Source organism: Phyllostomus discolor, chromosome 5 (assembly GCF_004126475.2).
Source record: "Phyllostomus discolor isolate MPI-MPIP mPhyDis1 chromosome 5, mPhyDis1.pri.v3, whole genome shotgun sequence".
NCBI classification, from domain to species: domain Eukaryota; kingdom Metazoa; phylum Chordata; class Mammalia; order Chiroptera; family Phyllostomidae; genus Phyllostomus; species Phyllostomus discolor.
In genome coordinates, this window is record NC_040907.2 from 6,955,690 (window position 1) to 6,977,585 (window position 21,896).

The following is a 21,896-nucleotide window of genomic DNA, read 5'->3' on the forward strand; positions in this document are numbered from 1 at the left end:
AAGATGCAACACTCGGTATTCAATAATTATTGCTACAGACTTTGCCATTTTTTCTTGTTCGAGCTCCATATTTTTCTTGTTATACAGTATTGTTGTTTCATTGAAGAAGAATAAGAAGACATAGATAAGCAAAAAACCCAAAAAGCAGCACCAAACCGCTCTCTCTCCCGAGGTGGCCACGTTAATTTTCCAGTTTACCCTCGCTCTCTGCACCTGGACAGGGATCTCGTGTGCCGAGTGTTAACGAACACGACGCCAGGGCTGCGCTGGTCAGCGCCTGCAGGGCGTGGCCGCACCACGAAGCACTCGCGCGTGAGGGAGTCCCCGGGGCCCCGCAGCGCCCACTCCAGGCACCGCGCTCTGCAGCACGCGCTCGGTCGCCCTCTGTGCTGCAGTGTTAGTTAGATGTCCCTGCAGCGGTGGCCTTTTGAGGCCCCCCCCAGAGAGGGACAGGTCCCTCCCTGAGGTCAAAGTGCACAGCACAGCTCCTTCGGACTCGGTGGTTGCCGCACATCGATCGTGTCCCCTGCTTCACGGGGCCACCAGTTCATAGTGTGCGGCGCCTGCCTGAGTGACAGGGCGCTGCTGCGGTGACAGTGAGCAGCGGCCCTTCAGGAAGAACTCTGTCCCTCCATGCCCCCACTGTCTCCTGTGCATCTGTCACCCGGGGTGGGGCTCCCCCCACCGAGCACTTCTCGGACCCTCTGGACACCCGCCGGCCCTGTCGACCGGCAGAGGGTGCCAGGCCCCACAGGCTAAGGGCCCTTGGCAGCCGGAAGTCCCAGCAGTCCCCTGGGCTTCTGACCTGGCCCTAGATAAGGTTTTCACGGCCCCTGGTCACAGAACTCAGGGAAGCAGTCTGCCAATAGGTTACTGGTTTATCACGAAGGGTCGCAGCTCAGCCACAGCCTAACGGAAGAGATGCCGCCCAGGGCGGCGTGTGCAGAAGGTGTGCCAGGCTCCCCGCCCCCCGGCATGCCGCCTCCCCGCCCCGGGCGTGCTCCCCAGCCTGCAGGCTCTCCGAACCCTGCAGCTCAGGGCTGTAAGAGAGGCCGTGTTACACGCACGATTGAGCGCGTCCTTGGCCGTTAGGGACGGATTCCACCTCGAGCCTCCCCCACCCCGGGCAGGGGCTTGGGACTGAGAGTGCTGACCCTCTAGTCACGGGGTTGGCTCCCCTGGCAGCCAGCCCCCATCCTTGGGGTCCTTCCACAAGTTACACCATCCACACAGACTCGGGTGTGGTTGGGAGGGCTTGTTGTGAAAAATAAAAGACTCCTTTGTGAACTCTTACCACTTAGGAAATGCCAGGAGTTTTTAAGAGCTTTCTGCCGGGACTTGGACGCAGAACAAATATGTGCTCGTGCTTCTTACTGTGAGTCAGTATGACGGTGGTTCGGAAGATGGCATTTACGAGCGCCAGGGTCACAGCCCGTGAGACGCCCTGGCCGGGCCCTTCCTCGGGCACCCGGACGTGCAGCAGGCTGGGGGTAGCGGGAGCTGGGAAAGCCGGAGAGCGAGTGCCCTGCTTAAAAAGATGGGCAAATTCAGATTTTAGCTGGTGCAACCACAGGGTGTTTTGAAGCCAAGTTCATGCCTCCAGCTCATGAGCCCTGGCCATCCGAGTCCCGTTCCTTCTGGAGGTCAGGCGGCCTCTGAAGCGAGGGTCCTCATTCTGTGGCCGTTCCTGGCCGTGCCCCGGCGGGTTTTACTCTGGGGTGACTCAAGTCTCTCCCTCCTCGCCCTAGATCGTGGGGATCATCACCCGGCACAACCTGACCTACGAGTTCCTGCAGGCCCGGCTGCGGCAGCACTACCAGACCATCTGAGGGCCCGCTCAGCGGCCTCACGCCACGGGCTGGCCGGCCCTCTCCCTGGGCTCCCTGGGGCGGCAGCCCTGCCTGGGCCGTTCCGGGGCTCGGCACATCCCCAGTCACCCCCTCACTCGGAAAGCCTGCAGTCATCAGACGCTTTGCTGGCCAGAGGTCCCGGGGACGGTGTTAACCCACGAGGGTTGGGCCTTGGCCACCGCGCTCAGCAGTATCTTCCCATTTCCTGCTCCCCAAGGCCCCCATCCAGTGTCCACACAGGCCCCTCCACCCCACTAATGCCAGGACCAGAGCAGGCGGGCGGCGGGCCTCACTGGAGGGAGACCCCAGTGCATTGTCCCTGCCCCCCCTTGCTGCTTTCCTAGGGAACCCCGCTGTTGCCTTAAACCGTGATGAGAGGGGCTATGGCCCAGGCAGACACTAGGGGGAATCAGTTGCAAAATTAAGTGAATTACTACGTTCTGGAATTGGGCATTGAGGAAACAGCCTTGTGCCCAGGACGCCTTCCTGCACCGGGCCTCCCGGCTCAGTACCTGTTCACCTGAGGGACCCGCTCTGCTTCCGGGGCGTGAGCTGCGGGCTCAGTCTCTGTGCACAAAGCGTTCCCCACTAACAGTCTCCGAGTGGAAAGCCGGGCGGCAGGAAACCCCCCTTCGTTTGTGCCTGCGTCTCCCTGGAAGAGCGGCCGCAGCCCAGCCCCGAGGACCCCGGTGCCCTCCCGCCCCCAGCGCACTGACGCAGCACCCCAGACGTGATGCCTGGCTCTGGGGAGCGGCGCAGGGGCCTCTGAGGTGGAGAGCAGGGAACCCTGGGGCAGTAGCCACTGCAAGTGCGTGTCCCAGCTGGAAAAGCCCAGGTGCTGGTGACAAAGCAGACGGCGTATTTGAGGACAAGGCTGTCCGCCCTCCATAAACATCTGTCACTTCCCCGCTGTCACCACACCCCTGCCTCCTGAGGGGGCTCAGACGTGGGAACTGCAGGAGGGGCCTGCCTGGAGTGGGGAGGGGCGGCAGGCCCCAAGGGGTCAGCATCGCGCACGGGAGGCCTCCCTGTGTCTCTCGGGGACTCGGTTTCCCTCCAGGCTGGCTGGGCCTCTCGGTGCAGGCCCCTGAGTGGGCATCTGCGTGTCGGGCACGTGCTCCTACTGGCCTCTGCCCTCCACCCTCTCCGCGTGTTCATCAGCGTTCTGGGCCCACGGGACAGCCCGGTGGCAGCTGTGCTTTGGGTCTACATATGGCGCCGTTTGCATCTGACGTTCTGATTTAACCGTGGAAGCCGTGAGGACCACGGGGCCTGGCCGGGCGACACCGCTCTCCCGCCTTCCACCTCACGGTGATGTTGCTGCCATGACCCTTGCAGCTGAGGGGGTGGGTGAGGGGCTCAGGTCCCGCGTTCAACACATTCTGATGACTCCTTCCCTTTCAGCGAGGGGCTGCTTCAGGATCTTTTCTAACAGACCGTGGCCTCTCCTTGCTATTTTTTTAAAGATTTTATTTATTTATTTTTACAGGGGGGGGAGGGGAGGGAGGAAGAGAGGGAGAAACATCCAAGTATGTTGCCTCTCTCACGCCCCCTGCTGGGGGCCCCGGCCCGCTACCCAGGCATGTGCCCTGACTGGGAATCAAATTGGCGACCCTTCAGTCCGCAGACCTGTGCTCAGTCCACTGAGCCACACCAGCCAGGGCTATTTCCTCATGTCTTTGACCAAAAGTGCTTTGAGGCCTAAGTTTTTCAGCATCCCCGGATGCACTTGATTTGTGAAATGTGGCTGAAACCCCCAATAAATCATCCAGTAAATCACCGGGACCAAAAAAAGGCAAGCCCTTCTCAGTGTGACGGGGTTGCACCAACTGCCACCTTATTCTAAAGCAGCAACTGGGAGCGTGGCCGCCTGACCCGTCCCTGTAATGACGAAGGGAGCCAGTCGCACAGATCATGGGCGGAACCCGCCTTCCCAGCCCTCACAGAGACTGGAGGGGCCCACGGCCTGAGGGAGGGCCTCTGGCATCCAGGGCCGGGCCACCAGGTGCTCCCCAGAGCCGCCGGGGGAATGTCGTCAGAATTGACCCCCATGCACATCGTATTGCCCTTCAGCCACCAAGATACCTTGCTCCCACCAGCATAGCCCAGACACAGACAGCAGAATGCAATACCTTCCTCCCCCCGAACTCCCTGCACGACCACCAGGGAGGACCCACACCCTGGCCCCTCTGGAAGGACACCCTTCCCGTCCTCTGTGGGTGGCTGTCCTTTCCAGATAAGCCCAAAGACAGCCACTGCCCGCCTTGTAGCAAAGCAGCTGTTAGCCTCGCGCCTCTGATTTCTGTTAGAAGCCTGCATTTCCAGCTCGCACCTGGTCCCGCGAGCCCCGCGGCCTCCCGGCGGTGTGGTCCCTCCACAGATAAAGCTGCACGGAGGGCTCTGGGGTGGCCAGAGGTGGTTGTATTTTGTCTCCAGCCTGGTGCTTCGTGGCTCCCCGGCTGAGGTAGGTGGTGGGGAAGTCGGGAGCAGAGTCCCCACGGCCGTGGGGCCTTTGCACTCTGCCAGGTGATTTGCTTGTGACCTAGTGTAACTAGCGACTGCTGGCTGGACTGGACGCCTGTTTGACCCAGCCGCCCAGAGGACGTTTCTGATGTGAAGTGGCACATTGACGCAGCCTGGTGACCAGAAAGGCCAGGCGCGCCCTCCTGGACCCCGGGATCTGAGAGCAGGTTGCCCTGCAGCTCCCACGGACCTTGGTCGTAGCGACGGCCATGGCTTCCTTGTTTCCGTTTGCACTGTTGGTTTGTACAGTGATGTTTGCTAATTCCACTGTGTATGTAAATGGTGTCTTTTTTAATTTGTAAAATCCTATTTTTATTTGAACCGTTGGAACTTGGACGTTCTCATTATAACCGTACCATGTCAGAGTAAAACATCCTCATCTGTCTCTAGCCTTTGGTCTCTGCAGTGCTCCTTTCAAGTGACGTTTGGTTTTTGCCCTACACCTCCTGTCTCGCCGGTGTGTACAGGCTGCAAAGCTAGAAGACAGTTGTGTGGTCTCAGCTCTCCCCATAGAGTTTTCCCAGCAGGCGCCTTCATTCGCAGGGGTCCACGCACCACCCTAGTAAGCAGTGGGGCCCCACGGGTCCTGGCAAACGTCACGTGGCTGTCCCTGTCCCCCCCCCCCCCCACGTGGGCACTGTCAGGTCGTGTTTGCCATCCTTTTCTCCTTTGGAAACTGCCCGCTCCTTCCAGCGGCTGCTGCCCATAGCAGTAGAAACGGTCTGTCAGTCAGTCCCCTCCACCTGTCCCCAAGTGCCAGGGGCATTTTCTGTGCATGTGGCACTTTGAGCCAACCCACTGTGTCACGGCCACGCCCGGTCACCACCCTTCCCTCCCAGCATCTCTCAGTCACCCCTCCAGCGCCCGACCCCAGAGCCAGGCTGCACACCTCCTCCACTGCCCCTCCCCTTGTCCTCGTGAGTCCCCTGCTGCTCGCTTTCCCGCCCTTCGGAGCTTGGAGTCCACACGAGGAACATTCTTACTGCAGGTGGTCAGGTTAGAGTTCCTTCCCGTCTCCGCTCCCTAACCCTGAGTTCACTTCTGGCTTCCACACACTCTGCGAGGAGTAAGTTGCTACTTTATTACCTCTTTTCCCGGTTTCCGTACAACACCGAGACAGCTTGACCAGCATTTACAGAGCATCCACAGTTCGGGGTGCTGAAAGGGGCATCCACCCTCAAAGAACTTGCCTTCCCAGACAGACTGTGCCCTGATACAATAGTTAATATGCACGCGGCGCTGCTAGCAGGGAGTGGAGCTTACACGGGGCGCGTGGTGTCCGGGAGGCTTCGGGGAGTGAGTGGCGATCGCAGTGAGCCTTGAGGAAGAGAGTGGCTGTTCTCGGGAGGGAGCACGGGACGAAGGGACAGCGTGGACAAGGGCACAGAGCGGTGATGGCGCAGGCGGAGGAGGAGGGGCACAGCGGCTGCTACGGAGAGTGGGGGGCGGGGAGGTTAGGGTGGGAAACGGGTCCGAGAGCCAGTTCCTACGGAGGATACATTTTCAGAAGCCGATACAAAGAAACCGTCTTCTCCAGGGGCTCCCACCTCCGTGAAATCTACGCGTCCAGGCACCCTGGGCCTGAATCAGGGAAAGAGGGTGCCAGTTTTTAAAAGCGTGTTAGTACCCAGAGGGCACGTAAACTTGCAGTGTGTCAGCATAGCAAACATTTCTTCCTCCAGTTTGCCCAGCTTTTAAACCCAAATGCTTTGCCTCTTCTTAAAACTGAAAGTGCAACTCAGTGGCAGCAGGTAACTGCAGCAAATGGGTCAGAAAATTCAGTGCCCTCATTATGTAAAATGTTCCTTAAAAAAAAAAAGTACTAGGTGTGCAAAAATTGTCTGTTGCACACCGGCTACATTAGGTGTAACCAAGGGGAATTCGAAAGCTCAGATGTTTTACGTTTTCTTTTTAATCATGGAGGGCCCTGAATTAGGAGCAAATCTAAAACAGTGATGCCCTTTCAGTCTCTGGGGGCTTCTTCAGGATCTGTGAGGAGGCTGGCGTGAGAGAGCAGGTTGAAAAGTGCAGTTTGAATCCCAACCCACCCCCAAAAAAAGAAAGAAAGGAAGGAAGGAAGGATTTGTCCAAATCCACAGAACGCACACCACCAAGAACGACCTCTGTGTAAACTGTGGCACTGGGGTGAGAACTATGTGTCCTGTGTGTGCGGGCACATGAACTAACAAACATACCCCCCGCCACCCCGGGGCACGTGGGCAGTGGGGACGGCTGAGCGAGTGAGCAGAGGGGGCGTCTCTGGGAGACCGGCACTTCCCGCTCACGGGTGCCGGGCACCTAGAATTGCTCTAAAAACAGCTCATTCGTGACTTTTAAAAGGAGGAAGAGAGGCATTGAGCATTCTTTTCTCTGACTCAAAGGAAGATGATCAGGACTGGCTAGCCGAATCCTTTCCCCCCAGGAAACAGAAAGAAAGCACAACCCAGCTTTTTTTTTTTTTGGCTTCTGTCCATGGTGCTGAAGTTTATTCGTTTTCAAACCTCTTTCAATCACAGGTGAGGGTTTACCCTACAATGTTAATAATAATGCACGGGGTGGGCGAGGCGGGGAAGCCACAGTCAAACCACTTCATCTACGTTTAGCATAAAAGGTGGGAAGTGTGGACAGGCGCCTGCAGCTCGGACAGGGTGCTCGTCACAACTCAGCCGGAGGGCAATGAGGTGATACACGGTGGAGCGAAAGGCCCCCGGGGGGCGCGGGCCTCGGAGTCCGCCCAGGCCTGGCCATTATCTTCGGTACTGCAAAGAAAACACAGACACGTTTGGCCTGGTGTCCTGGCTGCACTGGGCACCTAAAAAATAAACACCCTCCACAGCTTCGTGGGACTGCGCTCACTTCCCACCAGCCCCCGCGTGGCCTGACGACCCTCTGAGTTGCATGAACGGATAAACCGGTTGCTCATAAGAAGCTTATAAGGGCCAGCGCTGGTCCATTTCCGTTGACCTTTGGGACCTGACAGTTCTGGGGAGGAGAGGGACCTGCCAGTCCGCAGGGTGAAGGCACCCTGGCCCCGTGAACATGTGAGTCCCTGGGAGTCACGGGGGTCACTTTGGTTTCTCAGCATCGTCTCAGCAAGCTAAGGGTGATGCCATCGACCCTACACGCTTGGGACACCCACCAAGTGGGGGCAGAAATGTGCAAGGGCGTGAGCTTCCGTGCTGGCCCCCTTCCCACCGCAGGCACCCCCTGGCGGTGTCCTGTGATGGGGTGTGAGGCTCGGTGAAACCACAGTTTCCTTCCCCCCGCCCCCGCCCCGCATCCAACCCCAGGTCCTCTTACCCGGAAGCTGTTGCAGCCCAGCCCGCTCTGGGCTCCGATCCTGTCCATCCTGCCCCCGAAGCAGCTGGACCGCCGCAGGCTCCGGGGAGCGGCAAGCAGCGCCCTCAGCTTGTTTTTCAGGAGGGCAGACCTCTCGGAGGAGTCCCAGGGGCCCCGCCCGAGGGCACCCCCATCTCTCTGGGCTGCGCTGACCTCCCCGGTCCAGGGAGGCACCTCAGGGAGGGGGCTGAGAGCTGCCCCAGCTTCCTCATTCTGCTCGCTGAGTGCTTGCGGGGGCAGGAGCTCCTCTTCCATAGGCACCTTGTCCTCCAAATGGTCCAGCAGATTCTTTACAGAAGGAAAACACGGGGAGAGAAAGAGGTCTCACGGACGGGCAGTGTCACGGAGCCCCCGGGCCCCAGACCATGCCCCCTTCCTGGCCCTACCTTGAAATCCATCAGGTCAGCGTTGGACACGGAGCTGTACACGGGGTTGGCTCTGCTTGGCCCTGGCAGCTGGAACGCCAGAAAGAGGAGGAAGCTCGTGGTGATGGTGAAGAAGGAGCCCATGCCGGCGTCGGGTCAAGGAGTGCTCTGCCGCTTGTGCTGCCTTTCCTCTCCTCTCCGGCTTCCCTCTGCCGACCAACCGTGGTTCGTCTCCGCCTGTCTCCGTCTCCCAGCTGCCCTGCGCCTCCTCTTTTTATAGCCCCCCGGCTCTCCAAGGGCGCAAGAGGGACAGAACCCTCCCCATTCTGTCACTTGCAGCGATAAAGCAGCCGAGTGAGGAGCCAGCAGAAGATGCCCTTTTAAAGTTATCAGTCCAGCAGAGCCCTCCACGGCCCCTCCGCCTTGAGCAGCCCCAGCAAGCCCCGGGAACCTAGGCGGCAAGAGCCACATTCTTGTTGATTGGCCTCAAGAGCTTCCCACTTCAAAGGTGTGAGGAGAGCAAAAAAGAGTCCTTGGTTATCTCGCTGCGATGATGCCTCGGGCTTCTCTCTCCTGGGCAACGGGGACCCATGCCGGGAAGCGGAGGAGGGTGACGGTTCCGTCGCCCAGTTGGTTTACGGCTCAGCTGTCAGGGCTCCAAATAAGGGTGGGAGAGGAGGAAACGGCAGGCAGCCGGATGCCGGGGACAAATTAGTCCAGATGCTCGAGCTGGCCTCGCACCTGACTCATCGGCCGCGAGGGCAGAACCTCTCCCTCCAGCGGGGCTGCCCTGACTTGGCCAGCGCTCTCAGTGATCAGGCGAAACTCGAGTTATTTTTCAGAGGACCAGATCAGCCAGATCCGAGTGTGATAAGTGCCCCAAGAATTCAGCTCCCAAACACGAACACCAGGAATTAAGTTGCAGGGGGGCACAGTTGTTCCTCCGCAGAGCTCGCCCCCCTTCCCCACCCCACAGCCCCTCCAAGGTGTCAGGGGAGACGGGCCCCGAGAGATTGCCTGTTGTCATCTCCCCGCTCACAGAAGCTCAGATTCTTTGAGTTTGCAGCTTGCCATGCCCCCCAGGAGGTGGGGAGTAGCGCTCCCATTCACAAAGGAACAGGACTGAGGCCAAGCACGAATGTCACTTGCCCAAGGTCATGAGCACAGAACTAGGACTGGAACCCCAGGTCTGACAACAACGCCCGTGTTCTTAACCCACTTCACCGATAGGCTGCTGCTCAGCGGGACGGTTCCCGACAAGCCCCTTAGGCACTGGCCCTGGTGAAACACACCCCTACTCCTCCCTGTCTGCCTCTGAGCAGCCTCTCACCCCCACACACACACACACACCAGGAGGCTGGAGCCTTGTGTGCTTGACAAGTCAGTGTGTGTGGACCGTCTCAGAAAAAGTGCTACCTCCAACCTGCACGACCTGCGGACACACCCCACCGCATCTCCACAGAAGCTCAGAAACGCGTGCTGACGACCAGTAAGTGCGCGCTGGCCAGGCCCCTCCCCCACAGCGCTCACTCCTTGGCTAATCGGATACCAAGGACAGGACTTCAGGGCCGGATGGGACAGGATCCCCTGAGAGGCGTCCAGGGTGGTTTTATTCTAAGACGGAAGGGAACCGGAGGGCTCTTCAGGAAGTGATTCAGGTCAGGCAGACTCAGCCTGAAATCGAATCGGCTGCCGCTCTGAGTGGGAGCTCCAGCGGCCAAGGGCCACCGCATCCTAACAAGTCCCTGGCGTGCGCTCAGGGCTTAATTGCCCGGTTGGCAGGGTTATTATTAGCCAGGAGGATTCAGTGAGCAGCCACGCTGGGAGGAAGTGGCGCTCCCAGCTGCCTGCCTCACGCGGCCCGTCTCCTGGAGATGCCCTTTAAGATGAGCCTTTGATGCTGGCGAAGACTTCTGGAAGGGCATCGAGGCAGGTGGCCTGCAAGCACGCAGGCGGCCGCTCGGGCCTGAGCCACGTGTGAAGTCTGCAGGTGGCCTGAGGAGAAGCAGAAGTCCCGCCCAAGGTTCCAGAAAGAGAATTTCAGAGTCCACCCAGCTCCTTTTATGGGAGAGAGTTTTCTTCTCCCAGAGCGAACCTGGGGCCTGGGGCCTGGGTGGCATCTGTGGGGTTTCTCGTTAGCCAGGGTTTGCTTGGTTTGTTTGTCTGCAGAAGGGGTCGCCAACAAAAAGAACGTTTGGTGTAGCTGCCCTGAGGACTTTGTGTATCAGCAACACCCCTCCTGCACTAACTGGACCCGGAGAAAACAGACAATCCCCGGACACACGTATTACCCCAAATCCCATGAAAGCCTTTGACTTGAGCCTGAAACAAACAAACAAAAAAATGGCCTGATGTAAAGTTTCTCTTCCTGTCCAGCCTCCTGCTCAGCTTCGGGCTGTGCGTATGGAGAAGGAGTTTTCGGTGGGGTACCTAGGACCCAGCCTGTACAAGTGAGAGAGAGGAAAAGCAAAAGGCGCAGGTAACCGGATCCGCCCCCTCCTCCCCCACTGGCTGAAAAAGCAAAAGGCTTTACTCCCTTATCGCTGGAAAGAGTTGGGTCAGTCATGTACTGAATGGACATTGTAAACGGTGGGAGGACCCAGACCTGGGGCACCCCCAGTTTCAGGCTGAGGCTGGCTTCACAACCCTCCAGAGGGATCACAGGGCTGCTCTGGGGAGCCCTAAGGCCCAGCGATGTCACGCATGTGCATGACGGGGGTGAAAAGCCCATCATCGCATGCATGGCGTGAGCCTATCAGACCCGCGTGGGCCGGAGCAGAAGCCCCAGTTGGGAGAAATGGGTCGGACATTGCTGCGTGTTTAGGGATGGTTGCTTCCGACTTTGGAAGTGCCGTTCTGTTTCTTTGGTGCGATATGGAGGCCCCTGGGATGGGAGGGTGAGGGAGCAGGTTCCCTCGAACACAAAGCCCAAGGAAACGCTCATTGGCTAAAGCTTTATGGGGGTTCCAGATCGAAGGAGGGGAGGTCGTGTATCGGTTAGCTACTGCTGCGTGACAAACCACCCCAAACCTTAGCAACTTAAAGCAGCACCTGTCTACCATCTGATAGTCTCTGTGGATTGGGGATGTGGCCCCGCTGAGCTGGGTGCTTCTTGCTGGGGTTCTCACCGGCTGCCCTAAGAGGCTGGCCGAGGCCTGGCCAGGGAGCCCAGTTGGTTAGAGCGTCGTCCTGCTGCACCAAGGTTGCAGGTTTCATCCCCGGTCAGGGCACATGCAAAAAATCAACCAGTGCATCCATAAACGAGTGGAACAACAAATCAACCTTTCTCTCTCTCTCTAGCTCTCTAACGTCAATATAAAAATAAAAGTAACAGATGTTGGCCGGGGCTGGGGTCCTCTCAAGGCTTGGCTGCCGTGTCTGCTGGCAGCCCTCTGGTCCTTGCGCCCTGTGGGCTGGAGGCGCGGATTCCTTGCTACATGGGCCCCTGTACAGAGATGCCGCTGGCTCTCTTTAGGTAAAGAGAGACAGAGGGATGAAGCTGACCACACAGAGGGCATGGGCACCGGGGCACGAGCCTCCCTGGGGCCGCCCCAGAGGCCGCCCACCCCAGGGCAGGACACAGAGAGAGGAAATACAAGGTGAGGTGTTACCACCTGGCCATGGTTTTGAAAGACCACCTTAGCGGCTGGTCCGTCAGGCTGAGCATCTCCGGGGGGCTTCCTGGAGCCGCCTGTAGGGAGAGCAGAGGCTGAGGGTGCCGCATTGGGTCCCTGGGCCGCTGCTGTGAGGGAGTGCCACAGCCTGGGGCCCTTGGCAACAGAAAAGTCTTGTCTCACATGGTTCCGAGGCCAGAGGTCTGAGAGGAAGGCGTCGGTGGGGCCGAGCTCCCTCCGACACCTGTAAGGGAGGGTCCTTCCTGGCCTCACCCAGCTTCTGGTGGCTGCCATCTCCCCCCACGCACAGATGCGTCACTGCATCCCTGCCTCCGTCACCACGTGGCCATCCTTCCTGTCCGTGTGTCTCCCTACTGTAAGGATGCCCAGCGCTGTGCACTAGGGGCTCAGCCTACTCCAGCACGACACATCGTTAACTACTTATGTCTGCAACGGCCCTATTTCCAAATGAGGCCCCGTTTGGAGGTTCTTGGGCTTTGGGGTCTTTATGTATCTTTTGGGAGGAGGCATATAATTCCACGCAAGGCACAAGTGCTTTATCTGTGGGCTTCTTTTCATCTCCAGTCTGCCACTGGTCAAAGGGGTCCAGCCCCACCCCCACCCCACCCCGCATCCCGGCCATTGTCTCCCCTGCACTTCCAGTTGTGTCACCCCATTCCCTCAGGCAGCGGGGGGGGGGGGCGTGGTGAGGGGGTGGGCGGGAACAGACCCCCACCCTGAGGCCTGACAACCCATGAACCAGCTTGGCAATCTCTCCCTGCCAGTGACCCTGCGTGGAGGATGAGGTGTTGGTACATGGGGGTGGACAGCAGGTGGAACGGCGGGTCAGCCGTTGCCAGGGCTGTGTTGGCCAGGAAGCCAGAGGCTGAGCAGGTGTGAGATGGAGCGTGAACCAGCCACAGGCCCCCCTGCGTCCCGGCGCCTAGCACAGAAAATACTTCCTAAATGACGGGGTCAATGAGTTCATCTTCAGCGCCTCTCCCACAACCCCCCATGGCCAATGCTGCCCCTTGCCCTCCCCGGGGGCCTCCCAAGGATGGGGAGTCACCTTCTGGATGGAGCAGCAAGGTTCTGCTCTCTCCCTGATGTAGGGAGAGCCAGATGGGGCACCTGGGGGAGAGGCCAGTTAGGGAGCCGGTGTGCCAAGGTCCCCACGAGCGGTGAGGGTCTCAACCAGGACAGGGAGTGAAGGACAGTGTGCAGGAAGTGCTGGGGAGGGGCGTGGGGTGGACACGGTGCCACCTGGGGGGTTTAGCCAGAGAAGGGAGCCAGCGAAGTCTCCCGGGGCTCTAATCATCGAGGGTTGGGCCCCAGGTGGAGGTTTAGTCATTCAGGAGTAACTTTGTGCGGGCTCCCCTGAACATGAGACAAGAATCCAAGCCAAAGTCCTGTCCTTTACGTTGGAGAGGATCCCAGGAAATACCAGGAGAGTGGGGAGGTGACCAGGTTAAAGAGGAAGGCAGTGACCACCTGGGGCAGCCGGAGGTTACCCCTCCCTCCCCACAAAGAGCTCTGGGAGCCCGTGTCAGATGCGTCCCACCTGTGAACCTCCGACGTGAACGCCCCAGCACTTCCTGCCCGCCCCAGGGCAGCCCGGCGGGCTCCGCTGCCAGAGGAAAGTGCAGGGCTGCTGGCCAGAGCTACAGCCTGGCAGCCCGGCCCCCGTGCCCCGGAGCCCGCAGGGCAGGGACTGTGCGTAGCAGAGACGAGAAAGATCGGGCAACAAGATTGGAAGCCCGGGTCCCGGGGGAGACACAGAGTTCGGGTTCAGAAATCTCCAGGACATCCAGGCGGCCGTATCCCGACCCCATGGCAGAAACAGGTCACTTTGTGGAACCAGACTGATCGTTAAAGCTCAGGCAGTACACGAGAAATCCCGCAGACACACAGACAGAGGGCTGAGGACCACGCCAGGAACCAAGACGAAGGGCCAAGTTCATGATTTTGTTTAGACCTGGGTCTGCAGGAAAAGTAATGCATCCCTCCCCCCACCTTGCCTCCAGTCATTCTCAGAAGGGTCACAGTGCCGCAGAGGGACAGAGAGAGGCCCAGCGTTGCTTGAGAAGGTGGCAGACGCAGACCCAGGGACGAGATGCAGCGTCCGGGCCCCACACTGTCCTGACTTCTGAACCTGATGTCTGAGACGCAGCAAAGCCCGTCCACCCCCTACTGAACCTCCTTCCAGCGCTCAAGGAAGCACAGGCTAGACCTCCTTGGGCCTGTGTTCACCAACGTCTTTCTGGGAAGACTCAAGTGACCGACACCCACGGACACGTGTCGTCCACGCGTGTCGTCTGGCAGCCTCTTTGCAGGACGAGGTCGGTAACAGGGAAGCCAGGAGGGGTATGTTTGAAGGGGTCGTGGCCACAGGTTCAGAGGCTGGCTTTTGGGGGCACCACGGACAGTGTGGGGGCTGCCAGGCTGCCCACGGACACCAAACACCAAGGGAGCTCCCAGAGACGCTGCTCCTTTGGGTGTCCCGGGCCACCCGCTATCCCCCCTCCAGTGGTCAAGTTTGGCTCCTTCGCAGTTGCTTTAGGGTCCCCCTTCCTGGAAAAGCCCGATAACAGGACGCCTCTGTATCATGCAAGAAGACTCCACCACCTGAGCCCTATTTATGAGAGACCAGACTCACCTGGTGGCTGGGTTTGGCGAGTGGGTATTCTGGAAGGGTTTATCGTCACCACCTGAGCAGAGAGGCAAGGCTGCAATGGCACCAAAGGCTGACCTGAGGGATGCGATCGGGAGGGGAAACGGCCATGCCCCCAGCAAGCCTGACTCCTTGGCTTGGGGGGGGGGGGCCAGGGTGCCAGGGCCGGGCTGGGGGAGCTTGAATCCTGTCTCTGCCATGTACTAACTTAGCGGCCCTACACGAATTACATCGCCCGTCTGCGCCTCGGTTTCCCCACCTGTAAAACGGGAACTGGTAGGAATTTTTACTTCGCAGACTTGTTGTCCAGAAGCACTAGGCAAAGACGGCTCACAGTTTTATTGCAAAGGAGTTGCTCCTGAAACCTCATTTTTTGTGTTAGTTTTAATGCATCTACCTCAGGGATGGACCTGAGAAAGAGAGACACAGAAGCACTGACTTGGTGCTGCACGTATTTACACACTCACTGGTTGCTTCTTGTATGTGCCCTGACCAGGGGTAGAACCTGCCGCCTTAGCGTATCGGGAGGCGTTAGCTCAGGAACTGATGGAGCTACCTGGCCAGAGTCTAAAACCTCCTTTTCTTTTTTTTTTCCTTTTTTTAAAAAATTTTATTTTAATCATTGTTCAAGTACAGTTTTCTCCCTTTTACTCCCAATCCAGCCCACCCACCCACCCCTCCCCACTTCCCTCCCATTACCACCCTCCGCCTAGCTTTTGTCCATGTGTCCTTTAAATTTGTTCCCGTGAACCCTTCCCATTCTCCCCTGAAATTCCCTCTTCTCTCCCCTGTGGTCCCTGTCAGCCTGTCCTCTATTTCAGTGTCTTTGGTTACATTTTGCTTGTTTCTTTGTTTTGTTGTTTAGGTTCCTGTTAAAGGTGAGATCATGTGGTATTTGTCCCTCACTGCCTGGCTTGTTTCGCTTAGCATAATGCTCTCCAGCTCCATCCACGCTGTTGCAAAGGGTAGGAGCTCCTTCTTTCTCTCTGCTGCATAGGATTCCATTGTGTAAATGTGCCATAGGTTTTTGATCCACTCATTTACTGATGGGCACCTAGGTTGCTTCCAGCATCTCCTTTTCGAATCTCGGGAGATCTCATTAGATACCTGTGATCTCTGATACCTGGGTTCAAACGAGAAACAACAACACAGGGACCGGCGGCCTCTGGCTCCCTCTCTCTCAAGGGAACATCCGCGAGGTGCGCAGACCGGCTGAGAGCACGGTTCAAGGCCTGCAGCTCCAGGGGCGCAGGTGGGCTCCCAGCCACTCCGGTCTGCGCTCAGACCCCAGCACGGGCACAGAGCAGCTGTGGACTGAGAGATATGATGCTTTGTTCTCCTAGGTCTGGTTTCCTCACTCGTAACATGGGGATGATAACAGTCCTGTCGCCTTTACTGAGTTGGGTCATAAAAGGTACAGCCCCCAAAACCAGAAAAGCAGGGTCAGGGTCAGGGTCAGTGGCGTGGGCTGGGATGCCTGGAACACAGGGGACAGGGGAAGGGGGCCCCACAGACCACAGGGCGGTGGCCCCGACCAGGAGGACTCCCCGCCAACTGAGGCCACATGGTGGGGTGCGGGTGCCTGTCTTCTTTTCTGACTGAGAAGGAGGGGCTTCCCTCTCTAGGGCAGACAGAAGATGATGATGCAAAGCCTAGGCGAGGGGCACCCTGAAACGCTGGACCCCTTGCCCCACGCTTCCAAGCTTGTGGGTTTGGGAAATGAAAGTGCTTTAAACCCTGGGGTTTGGAAAACTCCTCTCAGATGACATCAGGACCCCAAGGCTTGAGGCTGCGGCTTAGGGCAGGACAGAGGGCTCACTCCTATTCACCAGTGCAAATGAGCCACACACACACACACACACACACACACACTGCCCCGTCTCTGACCTCAGGAAACAACGCACTCCGGGCCCAGCGCCTTGCACGGGAAGGCAGGCAGAGGCAGCCTCAGGCGGCACTGAGACCTCGGCCCGTTTCCAGGAAGCAGCTGCCGGGCCTTGGAAAGCAGTTTCTGGGAAGTGTCTCAATTGCTTGAGGTATTTCTGGACATTCCAGAGCTTGCAAACCCTGGAAGGAAAGCCACCCCCCCCAGCCCCCACCAGCTGACCAACGCTGGGGGCTTCTATCCACATCCCCCCATCAAGACGCCTTCGGGACCTCCAAGAAAACACAGAGTTGGGGGGGGGGTGTTTTGCTGTTGTCTTTTTAATTTCTTTGAAATGCTGAATTATTCTGAATACAATGAGACAAATCAGTTTCAAAAGAAAAAGCTTCAGTGTTGACTTTATCCCATGGAAAATTTGTGCTCAAAGGTAAGAACTGGCTGATAGAAAGCAATCAAGTTAAAAATATAGTAAATGAATGGAAGGCGCTTCAAAGGGGACCCGGGGGTTGATGGGAAATCAGTCTGTCGCTGGGACTTCCTGTTACTGGCTCCTCAGTCCTGTGGGGGGAAGAGAAGGGGTGATGGTGGTGTTGGGGGGAGACTGAGGCGGGATCTGAGCCTCCCCGCACCCTGTGCCACCCCTGCCACCACCACCGCCTCACCCCACTCTCATCCTCTGCTGGTCTGGGTATTTGGAGTGTCCTCCGTTGCTCTGTGACTCAGTCTCCTTTGCTGTGAGCAGGGCCGGGGCCACCCTCGTGATAGGGGCCTGTCCTCACCGCTGTGGACAGTTGAAGGGAAACCAGGAGGAAAGTATTGAGGGATCTCTCTGCCCCAGGCACAGGCTGCCAGATGCCACTGAATCCCACCCCAAAGCCCTGCTGCCCTTTTGAGCACAGGTGCAGCAGGTGGCTATAAACAGGATGGGTGGGTCTTGTGGGCGTGGACATGAATGGGGGCCACAGTGAATACTCCCAGAAAGGCATTCCTCGGCCCGGAGGGCTGTCAGCCACAGGGACTGGTGTCCGGGAGTCCCTTTCTCAGACCGAGGTCCCCAGAGACAACAAACCCAGAGGTGACTCCCATGGCGGAACACCTGGGGACGGGGGTGGGGGTGGCCAGCTGACAGGTAGGGAGCTCACTCTTGCAGCCCAAGCCACCGAACTCGATCCGGTCCATCCTCCTCCCGCCGAAGCAGCTCGAGGGAGGCAACTTCTTGGGGATTTGCCGTTCCTGTGTGCTCTGGAGGACATCGTCACGAGGCCCAGGGTCACCCGCAGGGGCTGCCTGCTTGACTGTCCAGGCAGCTTCAGATCTGTGTCCGTGCTGTGGGGGCTCCGGAATACAAGTCAGCGGCTCCTGCAGTGGGGGGAACAGCCCGAGCCTCAGGGGCCCTCCCCCGAGCCCAACCACCCTCGATGGCACCCAAGGGAGCTGACCGCTGTGGGCCAGGGTCCTGGCTCCCAATCTCACCCCTCTCTGAGTCTCAAAGGGACCTCTTGCAACAGTAGGTAGAGACCTTTTCGCTTCTGTTGTCATCCTGAGACATGTCCATGTTGGGACAACCTTCCAGCGGTGACAGGTGAAGGAACAGAAGCAGCAAGAGTGCCCCGGGCAGCCCCGTCCGTGGGACCATGTTGCCGGAGAGGTGGGCAGAGGTGGCTGTCCTTCAGCCGCCGTGTCCCGGTTCCGGTATCACCTCCTCCAGGTCCGCAGGAGCTCCTCTGGATCCTGAAGTATCCATGCCCTTTTATCCCTGGCCTGGTGCCCGCCTGTCTGCCCTCCAGGGTTATCTCTGAGTGATCAGCTGCATTTCTGCCCTCGGTGCCCGCCACCAGTCCTTGCCAGGGGGCGGAGCCTGCGGGGAGCAGGCATCGCAGGGAAGGGAGCCCGGCTGGGGCGCGAGTGGGTCACAGCAACGGGTCCCTCGCCTCCCACTTCCTCCTTTCCTGCAAAAATCCTGGACCTTAACATGGCACTTTTCCCTTCCCTCCCCAGCCCAGCCATTCCTGGGGAGGGAAGGGAAAACTCCAGGGTACCGAGGCTCCTGTGACGATGACACAAGTGTGGGGTGCACCCAGTGACCCCCAAGAACAGCTGCAGCCAACATTCTACCCCTACAGCCTGTCCTTCCCTCCCAGCACCCGTTTGCTGGCCAGCCTGCGAGGCTCCACATCGCCTGGAACGCTGTCCGTGGTCCTGATCGCCCCGGGCAAATTCAAAGCAAGAGGCCTCGCTCCAGGAACACAGGTCTAGCCAGAAAGGCAAGTGTGCGGTGGGGGACAAGATTCCACCTGACCCTCCCACGAGCCCCTTCTCTCGGGGGCAACTTGTCCAATGTCACCTGATTACACGTCTGGCTATGACGAGGAACTTCTGGAATGCTGACCCTGCTTGCAGCCCTGAAAGGAAGGCTGATTTGGCTGGAATTTTGAGAGGGAGGCCTAGGGGTGAGGTCATCCTGAAATGCCTTCTGCCACGGCCCCTCCAGGCGCCGACACTTCCCCTCCTGCGCCAGGCCAGCACCTGTGGGGAAAGCAGGGATGCCAGCAAGATGGGATCTGTTGGGGGTGGGGTGGGGGGGATACTAGGGGTGTGAGGCGTGTCTGCCCTGATGTCCCCTTCCTCTGGTCATCTCTGATCTAACCCCCACTAGCAGATGGCCTGAACCTGTCACCTGGGGTTAGACATGAGGTTCCCAGGACACTAGCCCTGGGAAGAGACCCAGCAGATCGAATCCCCTGAGAGTGTGCGTGACCAGCGCCGCCACCCGGTCCAGATGACTGGTGTCAGCGGTCAGCAGGGTGAGGGGGCAGCGCTGTCCAGGGAGGGAGATGGGTGACAACGGAAATGGGAAAAAGGAGGCATTGAGGGGCAGAAGCGGCGACTGGTAAGCAAAACTTGCCTTTGAAAAAAAAAAAAAAAAACACCTGCCAGATATGGAGTGGAAAAAGTACTGTTACTGTTCCTCACTTTTCAGATGGGGAAACTGAGCTCAGAGGGATGAATTCACTTTCTTTGGGTCGCACCGTTGACAAGCGGTAAAGCCTGGATTCCAATTTGGCCAGTCTGACTTCAGACCTGAAGCTCTTAATCACTGTGGGGGCGATCGAGAGGTGTTTCCACTCTGAAAAATAAAATAAAATAAAATAAAATCAGATGAGCATGTTATCCTCCCTGAAGTCACAGGGAGCCAGGCTGTGAGGGCGGGGGAGTGTGGTGGCTGCATGTGTGCACGGGGAAGTCTGTGATCTCCAGCAAAGGTCTGTGTTTCGCAGGCGAAGAGGAGAGAGGGTGAAGGCACACAAAGATGGCCGGCCCTGGGGAAATTCCGGGGACTGGGGCAGTGTGCACACCACAGAAAGAATAGGCAATGGTTAAATGGCAGCGAGAGAGACAAAAATCCAGCCAAGCTCGGAGATGAGTCTGCAGGCTGCCGCCGAGGATGCAGGGATGCAGGGAGTCCCGCGTGCGGGGTGTCCTGAGGCAAAGGGTCGAGAGCAAGACGGGGTCTTCAGCCAGCGCCTGTCCAGAGCAGCCGCACCCAGCCTGAGCCGCACCACGCTCTTCTGGAAACTGGACAGATGTCCCCTCCTTGTAGGCACCAAAAAGGAGGAGAGGATGTCAGCAGAAGCCCAAGGCAGTGTGGGAAGAGCCAAAGAATTTGAATGCATGGGAGAGTTTGTCCTTGTATCCAAGGAGAAACAAAGTCACCCCAGGCGGGGGACAATGGAGTGCTAAACACAGTGACAAAGCTGCTACCTGCCCAGGTGTGGGGGAGGGCAGGTGTGTGGGGGAGGGCAGGTGTGTGGGGGAGGGCAGGTGTGTGGGGGAGGGCAGGTGTGGGGGAGGGCAGGTGTGGGGGAGGGCTTGAGGGCAGGCAAAGACGGAATCTGCATCGTGCCAGGGCCTTCTGTCCAGGGAGTAACAATACATCATCCATCAGCTCTTGCACCAGGTTATGCCCACAAGTGTCTGCTGGGTGCCCACCGTATGCCATGCGCTTCCCACTTCTGTTAAATGGAGCTGACCAGACCATCTGTGACTCGGCGCTACCACCCAAGAAGCGATGAGGGGTACACGCGGCCGGCTGGACAATAGCGCGCCGTGCCTGGCACTCTGAGCCCGCGGCAAAGGTGGCCGTGGTGACAGTGTTGGTTCTCGCCAGCGTCAAACCCCAGGTGCTGCCTGCAGAGGAAGGGAGAAGACCCTTCATTTCTCAAAGGCGTGGGGTCCCAACAGTCTGCAGCCCCGACTCTGGCTCCAATGCCGCCTCACCCTCCTGCTGCTGCCGTGAGCTCTTCTGGCAGTTGCTTCTTCTCTCCTCTGGTTTCTTTCTTTGTTTCTTAAATCCTCACTCAAGGATACATATATTGATTTATTTCAGAGAGAGGAAGGGAGAGAGACAGAGAGAAACATCCATTTACGGTCCTGTATGCACCCTGACTGGGGATCGAGCCTGCAACCTCTCGGAGTACAAGGATGACGCTCCAACCATCTGAGCCGCCCGGCCAGGGCCTGAGTTTCTTCACGCCCACCTCACAGGGTTGCTGTGAGGGTGAGATGGAACCGTGCAGGTAAAACGAAGCTTTCTCCTAGAGGCGAGCACACAGGCTGGGCCAGACAGACCCCACCTTTGAGGAGCACACAGTGTAGAAAGGAAAATGGATACAGTTGCAGCCCCTCCCCCAATGAGGTGGATGCTGATACAGCGCTGGTCCCGCCGCCCGCTTTCAGGGGCCCTGAGCGCCCCCGTCTGACCCCCTTGCAACAGCCTGGGAGCAGCAGAGTGGCCCTTGGCCACCGAGAGGGTTGCACCCAGCAGCACACACCGCCAGCCTGGGGCCCCCTCCCCCACGACCGTCTTGGAAATAGGCTACTACAACTGTTGCTTGGGTTCCTTCCCAGAGCGCTGCCTTGCTGAGGCCGCCTGCTTCAGCCTGCGCCCTGTTGAAGCCCCTTCCCTGCAGCCTGTGAGCTGCCAAGTCCCAGACCCGTGTTCAGTGTCTGGGCACCTAGGGGAACTTGAGCTTCTGGGACTGGTTTCACCTGTGACCTCTATTTTCTCCTGCTCCGCCCTCTCTTCCTCCTCCTTCCTTTTTTTTTATTTTTATTTTTATTTTTTTACCCTGAATCCTTTAAGCCTCCCTCCCCTGCGGCTCCCACCCACAGACTGGCAATGGCCAAGTGGCTCTGCTGGAACCTGGTGTCTGAGGCTCGCGGCTAATTCACTGGCTGCTGTGTGCTCTGCTCTCAGTGAGGTCGACGGTGCGGGTCATGCGTGGGGACGTTTGCATTCTCTGTTGACCTTGTGTGTTCCGATGTATCAGCTCGGTGAATCCATCTGCTGGACATATTTCCTTGATAACTGATAGTTGCCTTTTTAAGTATTTTTTTTCTCGATTGATTTCAGAAAGAGAGAGGAAGGAAGAGAGAAAGAAAAAGAAACATCCATTTGTTGTTCCACTTATGTATGTATTCACCAGTTGATTCTTGTATGTGCCCTGACCAGGGATCGAACCTGCAAACTTGGCCTGCTGGCATGATGCTCTACCTGACTGAGCTACCTGGCCGGGGCAGATCCACCCTTCGTCCTCTCCCCGCTGCCCAGGATCCCAGAGGCTGATTTTATGGCTCACATGGACTGGT

General features: G+C 58.2%; 2 protein-coding genes across 2 annotated transcripts in view; one reads left to right on the top strand and one right to left on the bottom strand.

The window, feature by feature from the left end:
- CLCN6 (chloride voltage-gated channel 6) overlaps window positions 1-4,762 on the top strand; it is a 37,009-nt gene extending 32,247 nt beyond the window's left edge. The window contains exon 23 of the mRNA XM_028511829.2: window positions 1,749-4,762. Within this exon, the coding sequence (XP_028367630.1) occupies window positions 1,749-1,829 (81 nt within the window). The 3' untranslated portion in view covers window positions 1,830-4,762. The remainder of the gene's footprint in view (window positions 1-1,748) is intronic.
- Window positions 4,763-6,813: 2,051 nt separating this feature from the next.
- Window positions 6,814-8,916, bottom strand: NPPA (natriuretic peptide A). The gene is made up of 3 exons (XM_028514162.2): window positions 8,099-8,916; window positions 7,674-8,000; window positions 6,814-7,132 (listed from the first exon to the last, which is right to left on the bottom strand). Exons 1-3 carry the CDS (start codon window positions 8,219-8,221, stop codon window positions 7,121-7,123), a joined length of 462 nt encoding a protein of 153 aa, XP_028369963.1. The 5' UTR covers window positions 8,222-8,916; the 3' UTR covers window positions 6,814-7,120.
- Window positions 8,917-21,896: the final 12,980 nt, after the last annotated feature.